At 40.4% G+C, this 20,000-nt stretch overlaps 1 protein-coding gene across 10 annotated transcripts in view; it reads right to left on the reverse strand.

Moving 5' to 3' along the window:
- LOC117407112 (zinc finger MYM-type protein 2-like) overlaps positions 1–20,000 on the reverse strand; it is a 73,214-nt gene that overhangs the window by 28,586 nt on the left and 24,628 nt on the right. For 8 of the 10 annotated variants that reach the window (XM_059028765.1, XM_059028770.1, XM_059028767.1 and 5 more), the window contains 6 exons: positions 18,618–19,533; positions 10,311–10,596; positions 9,841–10,003; positions 8,583–8,795; positions 8,155–8,311; positions 7,451–7,566 (listed from right to left, as the gene is read on the reverse strand). In XM_059028765.1, the coding sequence (XP_058884748.1) occupies positions 7,451–7,566; positions 8,155–8,311; positions 8,583–8,795; positions 9,841–10,003; positions 10,311–10,596; positions 18,618–19,518 (1,836 nt within the window). In that variant the 5' untranslated portion in view covers positions 19,519–19,533. The remainder of the gene's footprint in view (positions 1–7,450; positions 7,567–8,154; positions 8,312–8,582; positions 8,796–9,840; positions 10,004–10,310; positions 10,597–18,617; positions 19,534–20,000) is intronic. The other 2 variants (XM_059028774.1, XM_059028775.1) reach the window with 2 other exon arrangements.

Genomic DNA, 20,000 nt, shown 5'->3' on the forward strand with positions numbered 1-20,000 from the left:
GCCCTGCATATCAACAAAGCACTCACTAGGCATCTCCAGCCCCGCCCCACCCTTTCGTTCGCTATCGCTTTCACAGATGCTAATAAATAAATAATAATAATAATAGTGGTACATACCGATCGATAATCTCCTGATCACTTGTTTTATCACCAAACTCCTCAATAATGCAATCCAAGTCATTATTTTATTACTATAATATCTCAAAAAAGCTCTGCAAATGTCTGCGATAGCCTCTGTGCGCTGGTGTGGTATCACATAGCTTGTGTCCTTATACCTGCCCCTATTGTAATGCCAGGGGCACGTATGCTTATTCATGAGATACGCTTTTTTTTTTTTTTTTTTCCGGCTTGTCTCGACTCCTGTCGCTCCCACTCGGCAATAGAATGGTTTTCTCTGCTTTTTCCGCTGAAAACACGAATAGAAACCCGTTTTTTGCGTTTTTAAAATGATGTCGGACAGGGTCTGACAATGGACCTGATAGGAATAATTGCAATGTCGGACCAAGTCCGACAATGGACCGCAAAGGGTTAAAAGTGTAGGTCTTTCCTTTAGAGAAATTGCAAAGAAAGCCAAGGTGTCAGTGAGTACAGTTTCCTACACCATCAAAAGGCACTTGGAAACTGGAGGAAACTCTGACAGGAAGAGGTCTGGCAGACCCAAAGCCACAACAGAATCAGAAGACAAGTTTCTGAGAGTCAACAGCTTGCGTGATAGGCGGCTCACAGCTTCAAGCACAGCTTAACACTGGGCGAAGTAAGCAAGTCTCAGTTTCAACTGTGAAGAGAAGACTTCGAGCTGCAGGTTTGACAGGTCGAGTGGCAGTAAGAAAGCCATTGCTAAAATGGCAAAATAAGAAAAAGAGGCTTGCCTGGGCCATGAAGCACTGCCAGTGGACTACTGAAGACTGGAAGAAGGTCTTATGGACCGATGAATCAAAATTTGAAATCTTCGGTTCATCACGCAGGGTTTTTGTACGCCGTCGAGTAGGCGAAAGGATGGTTCCTCGGTGTGTGACACCAACTATCAAACATGGAGGAGGAAGAGTGATGGTCTGGGGCTCTTTTGCTGGATCCAGAGTCGGCGACTTGCACAGAGTGAGTGGCACCCTGAACCAAAACTGCTACCACAGCATTTTGCAGCGCCATGCAATACCCTCTGGTATACGCCTAGTTGGTCAGGGGTTCATCCTACAGCAAGATAATGACCCAAAACATACCTCCAGGCTATGTCAGAACTACCTTAGAAGAAAAGAACAAGACGGTAGGCTTCAAATCATGGAATGGCCAGCACAGTCTCCAGACTTAAACCCCATCGAGCTGGTTTGGGATGAACTGGACAGAAGGGTGAAAGCAAAGCAACCTACAAGTGCAACACATTTGTGGGAACTTCTGCAACAGTGTTGGGAAGAACTTTCTGAACAATATTTGATTTCCATTGTAGAAAGAATGCCACGAGTGTGTTCGGCTGTTATATCTGCAAAAGGTGGCTACTTTGAGTCAAAAATGTAGATTCAATTTTGTTAAACAAAACGATTCCATGATTTCTTTTTTATCTCCAATTGTTTATTTGTTCTGTGCTTTAATTTCAGAGTACATTGACACATTAAACTGCGTAAATTTCAATAAAAACTGGAAAAATGGAGGTGTTCTAAAACACCTAGTTATAAATTATATAGATAGAAATACAGTGCCTAGAGAATGTCTACACCCCCTTGAACTTTTTTCACATTTTGTTGTGTCAGTGTCTCAGAGTTTCATGCATTTAAATGAGGATTTTTCCCCCACTTATCTACACACCATACTCCACACTGTTAAGGGGGGAAAAATTTTTATTGAGAAAAAAAAATGATATATTGAAAATACAAAACTGAAAGAACATAATTGGATAAGTCTCCACCCCCCTGAGTTAATACTTGGTGGAAGCACCTTTGGCAGCAATTACAGCTGTGAGTCTGTTGGGATATGTCTCTACCAACTTTACCTAGATTTAGCAATAGTTGACCATTCTTCTTTTCAAAACTGTTCAAGCTCTGTCAGGTTCCTTTGGGGAGCGTTGATGGAGAGCAATCTTCAAGTCATGCCACAAATTTTCAATTGGATTTAGGTTCGGGGCTCTGACTGGGCCACTCAAGGAGATGTACCTTTTTGTTCCTTAGCCACTCCAGTGTCGCTTTGGCTGTGTGCTTTGGGTCGTTGTCATGCTGAAAGGTGAACTTCCGTCCCAGTTTCAGCTTTCTTGCAGAGGGCAGCAGGTTTTCCTCAAGGACTTCTCTGTACTTTGCTCCATTCATTTTCCCTTCTATCCTGACAAGTGCCCCAGTCCCTGCCGATAAGAAACATCCCCATAACATGATACTGCCATCACCATGCTTCACAGTAGGGATGGTGTTCTTTGGGTGATGCGCTGTGTTGGGTTTGCGCCAAACATAATGCTTTGCGTTTAGGCCAAAAAGTTCCATTTTAGTTCAGTCAGACCACAAAACTTTTTGCCACATGGCTACAGAATCTCCTGTGTTTTTTTGCATACTTCAAAATGGGATTCAAGGGGGGCTTTCTTGAGTAATGGCTTCCTTCTTGCCACCCTACCACACAGTCCAGATTTGTGGAGTGCTTGGGATATTGTTGTCACATGCACACTTTGACCAGTCTTGGCCATAACAGACTGTAGCTCTTACAAAGTTGCCTTTGGCCTCTTGGTAGCCTCTCTGATCAGTCTCCTTCATGCTCAGTCATCCAGTTTGGAGGGACGGTCTGATCTAGGCAGGGTCTTGGTGGTGCCATACACCTTCCACTTCTTAATAATCTTCTTGACCGTGCTCCAAGGGATATTCAAGGCCTTTGATATTTTTTTATACCCATCCCCTGATCTGTGCCTTTCAACAACTTTGTCCCGGAGTTCTTTTGAAAGCACCTTGGTGCTCATGGTTGAGTCTTTGCTTTGAAATGAACTACCCAGCAGAGGGAAACTACAGGAACTGCTGAATTTATCCTGAAATCATGTGAATCACTACAATTCAACACAGGTCCAGGTCACTTAACTTGGTGTGTGATTTTGAAGGCGACTGGTTACACCTGAGCTAATTTAGGATTGCTATTACAAACGGGGGTGGACACTTATGCAACCAAGCTATTTCAGTTTTTATTTTTAATTAATTTTATTTTAATTAATTTCTACAAATTTCTAGAATATTTTTTCACTTGGAAGTTGTGGGGTAGGATGTGTACATAAATTAAAAAAAAAACTATTTTAATACATTTTAATTCAAGGGTATAAGGCAACAAAAGGTGAAAACTTTGAAAGGGGGGGTGTAGACTTTCCATAGGCACCGTAAATACAGTCACCTCCAAAATTATTGGCAACCTTGATAAAGATGAGCAAAAAAGGCTGTATAAAATAAACACAGGTAATGAGCTATATTTCATGCTTAAATATATGGGGAAACCATATTCTTTTATTCTAATACAACTGCTCAGAGAAAAAGATCGTGTCAGAATTATTGGCACCCCTAAAGATTCTTATAAATAAAATCAAACAAAATTAAATCTGCATTAACATTTTACTTCTTTAAGTTCATCTCAGTCTTAAGGAACTGTATTGTGGCCTTCCATGGCTTCCTGTTTCACTGGGGTATAAAAATGAGGTAACACGCATATGAATTTGTCATCCATCACCATGGGGAAAGGCAAAGAACTCACAAATGAAGAGAGACAAATGGACAAAACAATAGCTAAAAAACTAAATATACCACTGTGTTAGGGTGGGGGGTATTCACTGAGACGGGAGACAGAAGATTTTATTTGCAAACACCGCACAGGTGCCCAGATTTATTTATTTACGTATTTATTTTTATTTAGTTTAGCCCGCAGAGGGCGCTTTTGTATGTGGTCTGTATACTGTATACAACAGTAAAACAGGACCACGGGGTTACCAACACAGGTATACCATTCCGTGCACCTTGAAGTGCTGCTTATGCAGTGCCCCCACTGCCGCTAAGCCGGTCAGCACGGGTCTCCGTCCTATACTTAGTTGTGCCTAAACACCGGGGTTGGCCAGGGTTCCCCGTATATCTATACACGTCCCCTCGGGTACGTATTTATTTATATTGCTCTGTGAAAATTAGTTTTTATGAAAGACTGTCCCCTCAGCCGGGCTTGCCTGCTCCTTGTTTCACTCTGGCCTCTTCTGCCAGCAACACTGTATTTCCCCGAACACGGCCACCCGAGTGCACAACCAAGCAAAGTTCTTATGGGCCGAGCAGTCTCCCAAGGCCCACCCGTCAGCCACTCGAAGAGAGGGAAAGCACACACCCCCTCTTCCCCACCTCTCCGTGTCATCGCCATGACCGACAGGCGGATCCCACGAGACTGCTGCCCTCTACCTGCAGTAATACGGACGTGCCAGACAGTCAGTCCAAATCTCCCCTATTACAACCACTTACCACTATTAGGGCAATAATTAAGAAGTTCAAAACCACTGGAACAGTGGTAAACTTGCCTGGTAGAGGACGCAAGTGTACCTTGCTCCCACGCACAGTGAGGCAGATGGTTCGGGAGGCAAAGGGAAATCCAAGGGCCACAGTTGGAGAATTACAGAACTTGGTTGCATCTTGGGGTCACCAAGTCTCCAAATCTACAATTAGACGCCACCTCCATGCCAATAGGTTATTTGGAAGGGTTGTACGCGCCTGGAGTTTGCTAAACGGCATTGGCACCGGGCACTATGGTCAGATGAGACAAAAATAGAGCTCTTTGGCCACGCACACCACTATGGTCAGATGAGACAAAAATAGAGCTCTTTGGCCACACACACCAGCGGTGGCTTTGGCGTCGAAAAAAAGATGTCTGTGCAGAAAAGAACCGCATACCTACTGTAAAATATGGTGGTGGATCTTTGATGTTATGGAGCTGTTTTGCTTCCACTGGTCCTGGGGCCCTTGTTAAGGTCAACGGCATCATGAACTCTACCCAGTACCAGGACATTTTAGCCAAAAACCTGGTTGCCTCTGCCAGGAGGCTAAAACTTGGCCGCAAGTGGATCTTCCAGCAAGACAATGACCCCAAGCACACATCAAAATCCACAAAGAAATGGTTAATTGACCACAAAATCAACATTTTGCAATGGCCATCTCAGTCTCCGGACTTGAACCCCATTGAAAACCTGTGGTTTCAATTGAAGAGGGCAATCCATAAGCGCAGACCGAAGGATATCAAAGATCTGGAAAGATTCTGTATGGAGGAATGGTCTAAGAAACCTCCCAATGTGTTCTCCAATCTCATTAAACATTATAGAAAAAGACTCAGTGTCGTTATCCTTGCAAGGGGAGGGTGCACAAAGTACTGAAAACAAGGGTGCCAATAATTGACACCATTTTTTTTTTTTTTTTGGAAATACATTTATAATTTGAGAAATGTGTCATTTTGGTTGATTCCATTGAATCATTAATAAAGTCAAATATATTCCACATTTTGGAAAATTACAATATAACTCAGTACTGGTATTTATTTTATACAGTTTTTTTTGCTCATCTTTATCAAGGGTGGCAATAATTTATATATATACAGACGTGCTCAAATTTGTTGGTACCCTTACAGCTCATTGAAATAATGCTTCATTCCTCCTGAAAAGTGATGAAATTAAAAGCTATTTTATCATGTATACTTGCATGCCTTTGGTATGTCATAGAATAAAGCAAAGAAGCTGTGAAAAGAGATGAATTATTGCTTATTCTACAAAGATATTCTAAAATGGCCTGGACACATTTGTTGGTACCCCTTAGAAAAGATCATAAATAATTGGATTATAGTGATATTTCAAACTAATTAGTTTCTTTAATTAGTATCACACATGTCTCCAATCTTGTTATCCGTCATTCAGCCTATTTAAATGGAGAAAAGTAGTCACTGTGCTATTTAGTATCATTGTGTGCACCACACTGAACATGGACCAGAGAATGCAAAGGAGAGAGTTGTCTGAAGAGATCAGAAAGAAAATAATAGACAAACATGGTAAAGATAAAGGCTACAAGACCATCTCCAAGCAGTTTGATGTTCCTGTGACAACAGTTGCAAATATTATTAAGAAGTTTAAGATCCATGGAACTGTAGCCAACCTCCCTGGGCGCGGCCGCAAGAGGAAAATCGACCCCAGAGTGAACAGAAGGATAGTGCGAATGGTAGAAAAAGAACCAAGGATAACTGCCAAAGAGATACAAGCTGAACTCCAAGGTGAAGGTACGTCAGTTTCTGATCGCACCATCCGTCGCTTTTTGAGCGAAAGTGGGCTCCATGGAAGAAGACCCAGGAGGACTCCACTTTTGAAAGAAACATAAAAAAGCCAGACTGGAATTTGCTAAAATGCATATTGACAAGCCACAATCCTTCTGGGAGAATGTCCTTTGGACAGATGAGTCAAAACTGGAGCTTTTTGGCAAGTCACATCAGCTCTATGTTCACAGATGAAAAAATGAAGCTTTCAAAGAAAAGAACACCATACCTACAGTGAAACATGGAGGAGGCTCGGTTATGTTTTGGGGCTGCTTTACTGCGCCTGGCACAGGGTGCCTTGAATCTGTGCAGGGCACAATGAAATCTCAAGACTGCATTCTGGAGCGAAACGTACTGCCCAGTGTCAGAAAGCTCTGTCTCAGTCGCAGGTAATGGGTCCTCCAACAGGATAATGACCCAAAACACACAGCTAAAAGCACCCAAGAATGGATAAAAACAAAACATTGGACTATTCTGAAGTGGCCTTCTATGAGTCCTGATCTGAATCCTATCGAACATCTATGGAAAGAGCTGAAACTTGCAGTCTGGAGAAGGCACCCATCAAACCTGAGACAGCTGGAGCAGTTTGCTCAGGAAGAGTGGGCCAAACTACCTGTTAACAGGTGCAGAAGTCTCATTGAGAGCTACAGAAAACGTTTGATTGCAGTCATTGCCTCTAAAGGTTGTGCAACAAAATATTAGGTTAGTGGTCCCATCATTTGTGTCCATGCCATTTTCATTTGTTTTCTTATTTACAATATTATGTTGAATAAAAAATCAAAAGCAAAGTCTGATTTCTATTAAATATGGAATAAACAATGGTGGATGCCAATTACTTTTGTCAGTTTCAAGTTATTTCAGAGAAACTTGTGCATTCTTCGTTTTTTGTGGAGGGGTACCAACAAATTTATATACACACACACACATACATACATATATACATTGTGTGTATATATATATATATATATATATATATATATATATATATATATATATATATATATGTATATATATATACATATGTATATATATATACACACACACACACACACACACACACACACGGATGAAGGCTATATTTGCATCCTGAGCCATAAGAGGCATAATAGCGCAGTAGTGACGTCAAAATGGCCAAGCAAACACTTTTGACTCAAGCATCCGAACACATTTAAATAAAACAGGATTACCTGAAATTTAGCCACACAGTCAGAGCTGCAGAAGTTATACAGTTTCCCATCGGGCATTGTGGCTTGAAATTGAGGTAATGCACTTCTTTTACAAAAATGGCAAGTCGGTGCTGTACCTAAGACAAAGATACCGTAAGCTGCTGAGGACATTACTATCTGGAATATAATATTAGTTAGTACACCCAATTAATATTAAATCACGAAAGCAGCCTTTCCTTTTTTTTTTTTTAACGAAGGCTATTGCATATAAAATCACAAATATATTTATACCAATTGTTTAGTTTAAAAAACAAATCTTTAATTACCTGTGTCACATTAAAAAAGACTATCAAGAGCAGCTTTTGCAATTCACAGAACCCCTGGAATCAATCTGTGCTGACCAGTTATTTACTATTCTTGTTCACAATTGCATTTACAAATTGAACCGCACAGCCAGACTGCCACAAGAAATGTTAGCAGGAGTGTAACTAAGCCATTATTTTACCTTATCAGACAGAACCTTGGAATTTTTGTATTCACAGCCTTTAACAGGTGGTTGGATACAATATATTAAATTTCATTAAGAGCGTCTTATATAAAACAGAAACCTGTGTGATGCAGGATTGAAATGCAGCCAAAAATAAACACATAGCAGTACTGGTTAAAATATACTAAATGTATTCATTGAAAGAAAGCATCCAAAGCAACTACTGCATTTGACTTACCAATACCTGCAGGTTTGGAGTTCTTTGACTTGTGCGAGTTCATGCATGCTGTTGAACAGTATGGCTCCATGTTGCCATTGGGTCCTATGCAATGAGTAATGTCAAAAAATCTACATGGAGTTCTGCATCCAGTACAGCATGTTATTTTGCCATGTGCCTAAAAATTGTGCATAAAGAAATACATTTTATATTAATTAATAAAAATATATATATATATTTCCAGTGAAGATTGAATTTATAGCTTTCTCCAGTGGGACTGAGACTCAGCGGACTTGAACAAGGTCGTAGTGAGTTTAGCGCAACCTCTAGGCACCTACAGTAACCACTTGATTGTACTGCCTGAGGGTCTTTAAGGAACTTCACAATCATCCATATAATCTGATATAGAATTTGACACTAGAATTTGCTATACAAAAAAAGGTTCTTACCTGTTTATAATCCTTGACACAGTTTTGGCTACAAAATCTTTTCTGCTGTCCATCAATTATAAGGAAATGGTTAGCTGTTGATTTTGTCTGCAGATGCTCCCCACATTGCTCACAGCAATTCATAATAAGGCCGTTTGCCATCCGGTATCTGTTAAAGCAGTGATCGCTGCAGATCTTATGTGTGACATTTTTGAAGCTAACTTCATGGCGAATCTTAAAAAGGAAAGATACAGTAATAAAACAATCAAGTAACAAAAACAAAAATATATCTAAATATGCTAGTGGTGAGATTTGTAAAATCCTTTACTTTGTTGTGATGCTCCACCCATGCAGACTTTCTATAATAACAAGGTACACATTTATTTTTATAAATAAATGAGGAGATATTCAAGATTTATTTATTTACACATGTTTGATTCTAAATGTATCTTTAGTTACAATCACATAAAACTTCTACTCTCCTAAAAAAAAAAATTAAATACCTGCATTGTGGCTTAACGTTAAAGTATTTTTGGTTTTTATTTTGATTTTGTATCCAGGGCAGAGACTGGAAAACACATATTACATACTGGCCACAAAAGAAAGGGTGGATATGAATTGGCATGAATGCAATCAGAGACATAGCTTTAAAAACGTATTGTTGTGCTCAGGTGAATTTACCGGAAAGCGAGAAAAAATCAAGACTACAACAGCAATAGTGTCCGATAGTGAGAAGAAATAAATACATTTCCCCCAAATTAAAGGAGAAAAACTTCTTGCTGATTTATTGTTTTTTGTACCTGAAAAAAGCTATGACACTTTGCTTCTATTGCATTTTTTTCCCCAAACATTAGTCATCATATTACTTTGTTGCATTGCCCTTAAAAATGACAAATATTAAAACATAGCATAATTCCAGCAAACTATGCTGTATTATGCTGATTTATGAAATTAGGACTGGTTTTAAATTTGTATGGTTTTAAATTTCATAGGTCTCGTGTTTTAATGGCCTGAAAACTTTCAATCCAATTGGCTAAAAAATGGATTGTAACAACATGTTTCATACCAGAAGATAAACATAGCACATGGAAATGAAAAATAAATTTATTATCCGTAATTTATATTAAATTAAAAAAAAATGTATGGCATAGAAATGCAATACTATCCTTTACATCGGGATACCAGAACCCTCTGGTAACCCCTCTGTCCTTGGTAGTGTTGCTTCTCCAAAATGAAAGCATCTTTGTTAGTGCACTGGTTTAAGGGCTAAATATTATACCTCGGTTAACTTTCCACAGACTGTGCATCTTGTCTTGATAGGGGGTTTGGCAGGATTCTGCTTATTTTCATATGATGACAAACAAGTGGGACTGCAGAACTCCTGAAAGGACTCACTTGAATCTACCTGAGCAACAATCGTTCCTTTCATGCTTGTAATATCCCTAAAAAGGAAAAAAAATATTAAAGCAGGAAATGGAAATAGTCATAAATCAGACACCTCTGCTATCAATCCCTACTGCAGTTAAGAAACTTAGTTATGAAAATGTGTCTTAATACTTAATGAAAATAACTTTCTAAAAACAAAATGAAAGAACACCCAGAAGAGTCATCTCAAGACCTCCATTTGTCCCCTGGGTGGCAGTGCTCAAATTTGGTTTCCAGTCACTTTTTAGCTGTATACTATATATTGATATACCTTTAACTTAGACTGCTGAAATAAAAATAAGGAATCTTTAAAATAAATCTTACTTTTTACACATGGTGCAGTTTTTCTTGGGGGCAGGCTTGTGTGAAAATGCTGACAGGCAGGTAGTAGAACAGAACAGATGGGCAGACCCTTTCCTCTGATAGGCTGTTTGCCCTTTCCTTAATGGCTTTTTACAGTTAGCGCAGGTAACTTTCACAGGTTTAGCTGGTTGTTGGGATGCAGGTGTTTGGAAGACTGATTTGGGCAAGGAAGCTGCTGGAGACATGGAATCATCACCTGGCTGTTTTTGATTTCGTGGGAAAGAGGCTGACTGGGATATCCATGAATCTGTAAAAGAAAACGCAAGCCTTTCAAAAGCAGGCATGATGGTAAAACTGTTTCTCATAGTTCACATTTCTGTACAGCACAACCACCCCCCCCCCCCCCCCCAGATTAGAAAACGTAATATGTATTTAAAACTATTGCACATCACAAAAAGTAAGGCTGGGATTAACATGGATGGATTTACCCCCACTCACAGCAGCACCAGTGACAGTGGCAAGCAAGTGAAAGCGAGTAAATACCTCTGCCAGCCTCCACGACAAATATATATATATATATATATATATATATATATATATATATATATATATATATATATATACACACACACACACACATACACACAGTGCCGTGAAAAGATATTTTCCCCCCGTCTGAATTTCTGCATTTTTGCATATTTTTAACACTGAATGTTATCAGATCTTCAACCAAAACCTAATATTAGATAAAAGGGACCCTGAGAACAAATAACACAAAAATTTGATATATATTTAATTTATTTATTAAAGAAAAGTTATGCAACACCCAATGCCCCCGTGTGAAATAGTAACCCCCCCTTACTCAATAACTGGTTACGCCACCTTTAGCAGCAATAACTGCAACCAAACGCTTCTTGTGGTTATTGATTAGTCTCTCATAGAGCCGTGGAGGAATTTTGGCCCACTCCTCCATGCAGAACTGCTTCAACTCAGTGACATTTGTGGGTTTTCAAGCATGAACTGCTCGTTTCAGGTCCTACCACAACATCTCAGCACGGTATATACATACATACATAGACACACACACACACACACACACACACACACACACACACAAAATAATTTCTCACGGACACAGACATTTATTTTTTTGCCATCGAATGCATGTAAAAAAATGTTTGTTTGGATGTTCAGATATTTGACCCAGTACTAATACAAAGTGAAAGTATCAAATAAGGGGTGTGCAATTCGTATCATCCGACACCCGGGACAACAAGGTTTGTGTGAGGGACAAAAAGTTTTGCCGTTATACTTTGCCCGTCAGACAGTAGTTTTTATTTATTTATTTTTCCTACGTTTGTTCTGTTGCTAGAAAGAAACTCTGGGTTTGTTTCTAGAGAGCCACGCAAGTTTCCGAAGTGAACTGCGGAAGTCTAGCACCGAAGCACAAACATTTTAAAAAGTGTTACATCCCAACCCTATCACTTTTGATTGGCTAGCTGTGGAATAAGCTGATCTTCTATTGGTTACAAAGAATCACAGAAATGGCTGCCTGAGAGCCTCTGGCAAGGCAGACTAATCTTTTAAACAAGGTATTATTTATGTTTTTTGTAAATTAGCAAATAACTGATACTGCTTTCTTAATGCACGAACATGACATTTAAATACAGCAATTTAGTAAGAAGAAAAACACCATAGTAGCTAAAGTATTAGCGGATTAGAAAAAATTGTGTTGTCTAATTTATAACACTTTGTGGTCAAGCATGTACTGGGATGTATAATAAGAACTTGAAGATTGACAATTGTTTATAATGATAGAAATGAAATGCTTATGAGATTCTGTACAATATTTTATTATCATTTTAAAATAAAATACTGTAAATCTCATAGCAATGTGTTTATGTATAAATTAATGTATGTATTTATTTTTCAGTGAAAGTCAGAAGGAGGGACTCAATCTCTTGCAAAGGGTCATAAAAGATAAGCTTGCAACATTGCACAGAGCTGAGCGCCTAAGGAAACGCTACAAAAAGAAGGAGCATGCGAGAACTAACTTTTATAAAGACCCATTCAAATTTGTAATGAAGTTATTCACCAGTGAGAAGAATGGCACACTAAAAGCATCTAAGTTTGAGCTGGAGAGATATTTGGAGGAAACACATACAGATTCAAAAAGGCAGGAGCCTATGTCTATTCCTTCAGACATCCCACCTATCAAGTGGAAAGAAGTAGAGCGAGCTGTGAAAAAAGCAAGGGCTTCACCATCTCCAGGGCCCAATGGAGTTCCGTACAGAGTGTACAAGAGTGCTTCAGGAGTTCTACGAATCCTGTGGAAATTGATGAAAGTGGCATGGGAAAAACAGGCTGTACCAAGAGCTTGGCGTCGAGCAGGTGGAGTCTTTATACCTAAAGAAAAAGATTCTACAAGCATCAGTCAGTTTCGCCCTATTTCCCTATTAAACGTAGAAGGCAAGATTTTCTTCAGCATTATTGCTCAGAGATTGTCAACTTACCTATTAAAGAACTGCTTCATTGACACTTGCATTCCAGGTTTCCCAGGATGCTTAGAACACATCAGTGTGATCTGACAACAAATTCAATCAGCTAAAAAGGAGAGGAAGGAGCTCCATGTGACATTCCTGGATTTGGCTAATGCATATGGTTCAGTGCCACATGAACTTCTTTGGGCGGCATTTGATTTTTTCAGTGTACCGATGACAATAACAAATTTAGTGAAAGCCTACTTTGGAGATTTGCAATTTAGTTTTTCAACTTCAGAATTCAGCACAACATGGCAATGCCTAGAAGTTGGAATAATGGCAGGATGCACCATTTCTCCACTGGCTTTTACCATGGCAATGGAAGTAATCATAAGGGCATCAAAATGGGTAGTGGGAGAAGAGCGCTTGGCTTCTGGAATGCGACTACCACCAATTCGAGCATACATGGATGACATGACAACCATGACTACAACAGTAGCCTGCACTAATCGGTTATTGGGCAAATTAACCAATAACACTGAATGGGCACAAATGCAATTCAAGCCCACTAAATCAAGGAGCATATCTATAATTAAAGGTAAAGTAGTAGATAAAATGTTCATTAATGGTGAGGCAATAACAACAGTGTCTGAGAAGCCAGTGAAGAGTCTTGGGAGATGGTACGACGGGGATCTAAAGGACACAGTTCGTGTGGGAGAAGTTAGAAAACAAGCAGTGGAAGGGTTGACAAGCATAGACAGCAGCGCTTTACCAGGCAAACTAAAACTCTGGTGCTTTCAGTTTGGTCTGCTGCCGAGGTTGCTGTGGCCACTGACTGTGTACGAGGTTTCTTTGACAACAGTAGAGAAGCTGGAAGCTTTAATCAGTTCATACATCAGGAAATGGTTGGGAGTTCCACGCTGTCTCAGCAGAGTGGGACTTTATGGTAAAGGAATACTGCAGCTACCAGTCTCCGCTCTAACTGAGGAGTTTAAGTGCGCCAAGATCAGACTGGAAATTACATTAGTAGAGTCACGCGACAAATGCGTAAGGGAGGCAGCTCCTGTGTTGAAAACTGGAAGAAAGTGGGCGGCAAAGAAAGCTGTGGAGGATGCAAAGGCTGCCCTTCGAATTGGTGATGTCATGGGGCAAGTTCAGCATGGAAGAGGGGGTCTTGGTCTCAGTTCAGCTCCTCCTACATGGCACAAGGCAGTCCCAGCTCAACGGAGGAAGCTGGTAGTCAACAAGGTTCAAAAGCAGGGGGAGAGGATGAGGTGTATAAAGGCCATTTCCCAGGCCAAGCAGGGAGAATGGATGAGATGGGAGTGTGGAACAACGCAAGATTGGCTGGCAAGACCTATGGTCAATGGAACAGAGCAGGATCAGTTTTCTCATCAGGTCAACATATGATGTTCTCCCATCACCACAGAACCTCTGGGTAGGAGAGGATCCCTCACGTCCTTTGTGTTCATCACCTGCAACATTAAGGCACATTTTGACAGGATGTAAGGTGGCTCTTAGCCAAGGATGGTTTACTTGGCGCCATGACCAGGTGCTGCGATGTTTGGCCTTAGCATTGGAAGACAAGCGTAACATGACCAATAAGTTGCCACCTGTTCCATCAAAACATTACACACAAAAGACAACATTCCTCCGCCCAGGAGAGCAACCACCAAGAAAAGGTGTTAAAAACCAATCCTCGCCCAGGAAAACTGGAAGCTGCTAGAGACTGGAAAATGTTGGCAGATGTTGGTCAACGGCTTATTTTTCCACCTGAGATTGCCACCACTAAACTTGGACCAGATATTGTCTTGTGGTCTGGATCAGCACGCCTTGTTCACCTGGTAGAGTTAACAGTGCCATGGGAGGATGCTGTAGATGAGGCGTATGAGAGGAAGAAACTGCGGTATGCTCAACTAGCCACTGAAGCGGAACAGTGAGAATGGAGAGTCCAGGTTTACCCAGTGGAGGTGGGTTGTCAAGGATTTGTGGCACATTCTACAACAGTTTCTCAGAGACGTCGGATTCTGTAGCCAAGAGTTGCGTCTCACAGTCAAGAACTTATCTGAAGCAGCAGAGAGGAGCAGCAACTGGCTGTGGTTGAGACGGAAAGATTCTGGCTGGGGATCTCAAGCACAATAGAAAGAAAGAAACGCTGATGTACGGGTAAGTAAGCTGGGCTGAGTTGAGTGGGGGACGGAGGGGGGGGATGCTAGGACGCCAGAATCACTGTTGAGCCCTCTTGAGGTGTTGTGGGCTAGTCGACTAAACACCGAGGATAGAAGGTGCCCACTTGAAGACCCCAGAGATGTACCCTACTTAGCTCAATCCAGACGGTTGTCATGCTGATGCGCTGGGGAGCCCGCACTGTGGTTGATCCCCGGAGCCAGCATCGCAGCCGTTGTGTGTGCTGATGCGCTAGGGAGGCAATAAGCTGATCCCTGGAGCCAGCATTACACTTCAGCCATCAACACCAGACAGAAGGATAGCTACATCATCATATGGAAGGAAGCGCAAATGTATGGAGACACAGATGGATCACATTAGTTTAGCCTACTGTAAAGCTACGTCTTAGTTGGTGCTTATCTTGGCGAGAGCCGAGTTCAAATTAGCATGAAGTTTTAACATCTACTCTCGTGTAATGGAAATCAGTGCATAGAAAGAATGTTGCCCTCCCAAAATAAAAGCCATAAAACCAGGACCACCCTGCTGTGTGTTCCAGTTAGCCATCAAGGGACAAGATGTTGGATTAGGAAAAATAGCTGTAAAATGTTGTACACTGTTTAAATAAGTATATAATAGAAATAAACAAGAAAAAAAAACTATTTTGTCTTTGCAGAATTTGATGGAGTCTACTTGTAAATATTGCGTGCATTTTGGTAGAAAAACAGTAGAAAATGCAGAGAAACTTGACAGGTTATACTCGTCCTTTAAAAACCTGGGGTTCAGCAGATACAAAACGAAGAATGTCAAGAAATTCCACAAAGCAGCAGTAATAGTTGGCAATGATGTCGTATCTTTGATGCAACAAACTAAAACACCTGTACATCAGGAGTTGGATTCAGCTTATAGAGAAAGAGTGGAAAAAAGGCAGAAGCTATTTTTATATTTCAGTAACTCCCAAGTTACTGAAATATATATATGTTACTTAAATTTACTAGCAAATGTGTTCTAAACTGCACTGAAAGGAACACTTCCTTAAAAAGTATGTTATAAATGTGTTGAGGTGAGGTGGGGTGACAGGGAACCTTTTATGTATCTTGAAGAATTTAGTGAACCTGTTACAAGGCTAGATCTGCCCCTGTTAATCACTAATTGATTGATTATGTTCACTGTTAAATAAAACCCAAATCCTACAAGTTATAATCTACTTTTTTGTGCGACAGGGGAGGGGGCAAGTAGATTTTTCTAGCATTTTGTCCCTTGGACAAGTGTTTTATTTTTTTTGTGTGTTTTTTTTTTTTTTTAATTGCACACCCCTGATCAATGCATAAATATTTGGACTGATGCTAGCGAGCCCCGTTTTCTCGGGCGCTGATGAAAATTACCCAAAGTATTGGGCTAGAAAGAAAGATATACTTCTACTTAACATCAGTTTCAAGTATTTATGAATGCCTACATTTTTTGTTTCTGTTCTACGTTTTAAACCTGTAGATTTCATTGCCCTTTTCTTTAACAGTTTGTCAGATTGAGTCGACATATCCCATTATGTTTGGGTTTCCGGCAACATTTAGAAAACTGATCCAGTGGACACACTTATCTTGATTGGTCAGCGTCATAGAATTAATTGTGTTCTAAAAACGTATCGAGTGGAGTGGAGAGTTCATGTTCTCAAGCTGATTTCTGTGGCAGGACATGTGCAATTCAATTTTAGAAAGTAAAGGGGCGTTCACGCCGGACACGGCGCGGCACTGCCGTGTGGCAAAAGCAATGGTTTTCAATTAAGGCGATTACGCGCAGCGGTGAAGCGGCGCGCAAGAGATAAAATATTTTCAACTTTTGCCGCGTAAAAATGTAAAAGATGGGATAGTAAACTTAAAAAGACCTGCTGTATTTGTTTATTTAGACAATGCTGTGCTGCCATGCCACTTCACCTGGAGCAGCCGATGGTATTCGCCGTACTGTTTTCTTTTCTTCAGGATGTCATGTACCCACGATGATGATACAGTTTTTTTTCCTTTCTCCGGTAGAGCAGAGCAATCGCATTTTTTTTTTGTTTGCTGTGCATTCTTCGAAGTATTGTGTGTGTGTGTGTATATATATATATATATACACATATACACTGTATATATATATTATTAAAAGCAACTGGGGGGGGGGGGGTCGGGTCTTTCGGGGTTATTGTGGTGCTACATAACGTAAGCATATTTTTTTGGAGAAATTAACTGCAGAAGACTTTTTAAAAGATAAAGCAAAACGTTTTATTTGGTGTACATTTATTATATTAACAGTTTTTAACAAATTAATACAAAAGGAGTGGGGGGATTGTGGTGGTGTGGGGGTTAGAATTAGGTTTCATAAAAAAAATATTTATAATGTTTCACTCCTCAGTTTTGTCTTTTGTCAGTGTTTTCAGTTCTGTCAAAAGAGTTTTATTTTCCCGCTGGCATTTACAGTTTGTTGCTCGGTAACCAAAAGCCACTGTACCTGCAGCCGTGACGTAACGTCGGACTGCCCACTGACTTTACCCTGCCGCGTGAACGTGAACAGTACTGCAGCCGGTCCGGTGTGAACACCCCTTAACGGACTACTTTCAGACAGTCTGGATTTGATGGTTCGATGCGTAACCTTTTTCATTTTTAGGCAACTAAATAAAATACAATAATCACTTGATAAAAGTCCTGCCAACACTGTACCTGTACGCATGTGCTACAGTACCCAATTCGACAGTGTGTGTGTATTCTACATGTCATTTTTTTGGTAAATTACATTACTAATGCCAACTAAGATTTAAAACAAATAAATATACATACAATAAAAAAATACACTTTTCCCTAAATTAGTAAAAATATTTAATGAAACAAAAAGAAAAAAAAAACTAGAGTTGCTAGCAACTATGAAGGCTTCCAAGCAGTTATCGTGAAATTTAAGCACACTGGTTATTCTAGATGAATCGTAATCAGAACATTATGTTCTTAACTGTGTTATTTGAGCGCCGCGGCCATGTTTGTTAACGAAAAGGCGTGGATTTTACAAATGGTAGAAAGGACCTGGTCACGGACATGCGTGCCAATTTAGGTGTCGATTGACGTTGCGGTTTAAGACAAGAAGATTGTTGAATATTTAGCGCCAATCCAGCGTAGCGGGCAAAGTAATTGTTCAAATCGACCTCGATTGAACATATGTGTTTTTATAGGCCATTGTTGCACTATCTGCTGCCATCGTCATAGTTCCACCTTAAGTTGTTTTAACGGTAAGAGTTTTGAAAAATTCCCAAAATTTCCACGAGATCCAAGATGGCGGTCGAACCATGTGACTTTTTCATTCGGGGACGCCAGTCTGGTTGTCCAGCCATAGACATCTACTTACATATGCGTTTTCATAACTCTGCGATATTGTTTGTGTGGAAAAATAATAATAATAATAATAATAATAATAATAAACATAACAATAGGCTTCCCAGCCTTTGCCTTGGAAGCCTAATAAATCACTCAAAAGGCATATTTTACATTTTTCCAATAAACAAATAGATTTTTTTTTTTTTTTTTTTAAAACAGTGCTGATATCCTCTTTACAACCCACAATAATGCTCACACAGGCTTTCTCTCTGTTACTTTCAAGTTTTATGTACTGCACCTTGTATGTACATTAATTTCGAAGTAAAAGTACAAGATTGTTAAGGACTTACCAGGCCTTTGATGGGTCCCAGATTCTCCATTCTGGACTGCCTCTCCAGTTATACCTATTCTCCCTGGGTTAAAAGTTCCAGCACCAGAGTGAACCCCAGGCCTGTTGACATCAGTATGGGTAGTGGCAGGTGCACTTTGGACTTCTGGGTTTAAACTGAACGTGCTACTGATCTGTGGACCATTCCCCACCTCTCGCAGGCTGGCGTTTTGAAGTGAGGTTACACTGGTTATCATCAAGTTCATGTCCAGCGGTCCTTCAGTGGTAACAGCTGGAGCAAGAGGACCCTGGACACTACTGGTAAGCATGGAAGCCATGTCAAGTGTTGTGACGTTGGCAATCTTGATCTCAGAATCAGGCTCGGTGCTTATGACAGTGTGGGTCAGCGGAGACCCCAATTTGTTGCTGGAAGAACCCACTATGTCCATCTTGGAAGTTCCATTAGGTTCTGGGAAAGCCCCTTTGCTCGAAACATGGGTGACAGATTGTTCCAAGTCTACATCCTCCTCATCATCAATTACGATGGGCTCAGCGAGACTGTCCACAGAAGGTGCCACTGGTTCCTTTGGATGAGGAACTATTTTTGTTGTCTCCGCTCTAGGAAAAACCTCAAGTGGAGCTTGGGAAGCAGGGGGTGCTGGCAGAGCAGTGCTAGTTGGAAGTGGGGTGGGAGTGGAGTTTTGTGCAGAGGGAGAGAGTTCAACAAACACAACATCGTCATCATCATCTGTAGCGGCGGTAGAAGTATGCAGGAACTCGTTTGTGCCCAGCTTAAGACTCTGCCCTTCAAATGCACTTCCCACACCAGAAAGGCCTGTAGCCATGATAGATCCTGCTCCTGTAGTTCTGTTGCCTTCTGACATGGACCTTGACTCCAACCTCTCGACAAAACCTCTGTCCATTACTTAAGAAACCACCTAGAACACAAAAAGGTAATAGAGGGTTAAAATATGAAATTTATTAAGAACACTTGCCTTCATTATTCTCTAAAAGTAAACACACAAAAAACACACCAAATGTGCAGGCATATTTTTTAAAATTAAGCCCCTACAACAGTTTTGTCTATTTCCTTAAAATATGACATTGTAGTAAAACAAGCTTCCAAAACAACTTCTGGAAACAAGATGCTTGGTCTTTGGATACCCACTAAAGTGCTGCCTGCCCACTTGGGTCTTAAAATGGAACTGGAAACCAGGATTCCCATCTTACTATAATGACAGAAAATTGGCTTTCATGCTTTTTAGGAACTTCAAATTTTCTCTCCATTAACGTGAGAATATGACGTATCACACACATTCCTCACACTATAGGTAGGGGTCTACCTAAGTCGCGATTTCGCGGAAATCAGGAAATTGAGGGGTCACCGCAAAATTCACCTCTTTTG

The sequence above is a fragment of the Acipenser ruthenus genome, chromosome 8 (genome assembly GCF_902713425.1).
Source record: "Acipenser ruthenus chromosome 8, fAciRut3.2 maternal haplotype, whole genome shotgun sequence".
Classification (NCBI taxonomy): domain Eukaryota; kingdom Metazoa; phylum Chordata; class Actinopteri; order Acipenseriformes; family Acipenseridae; genus Acipenser; species Acipenser ruthenus.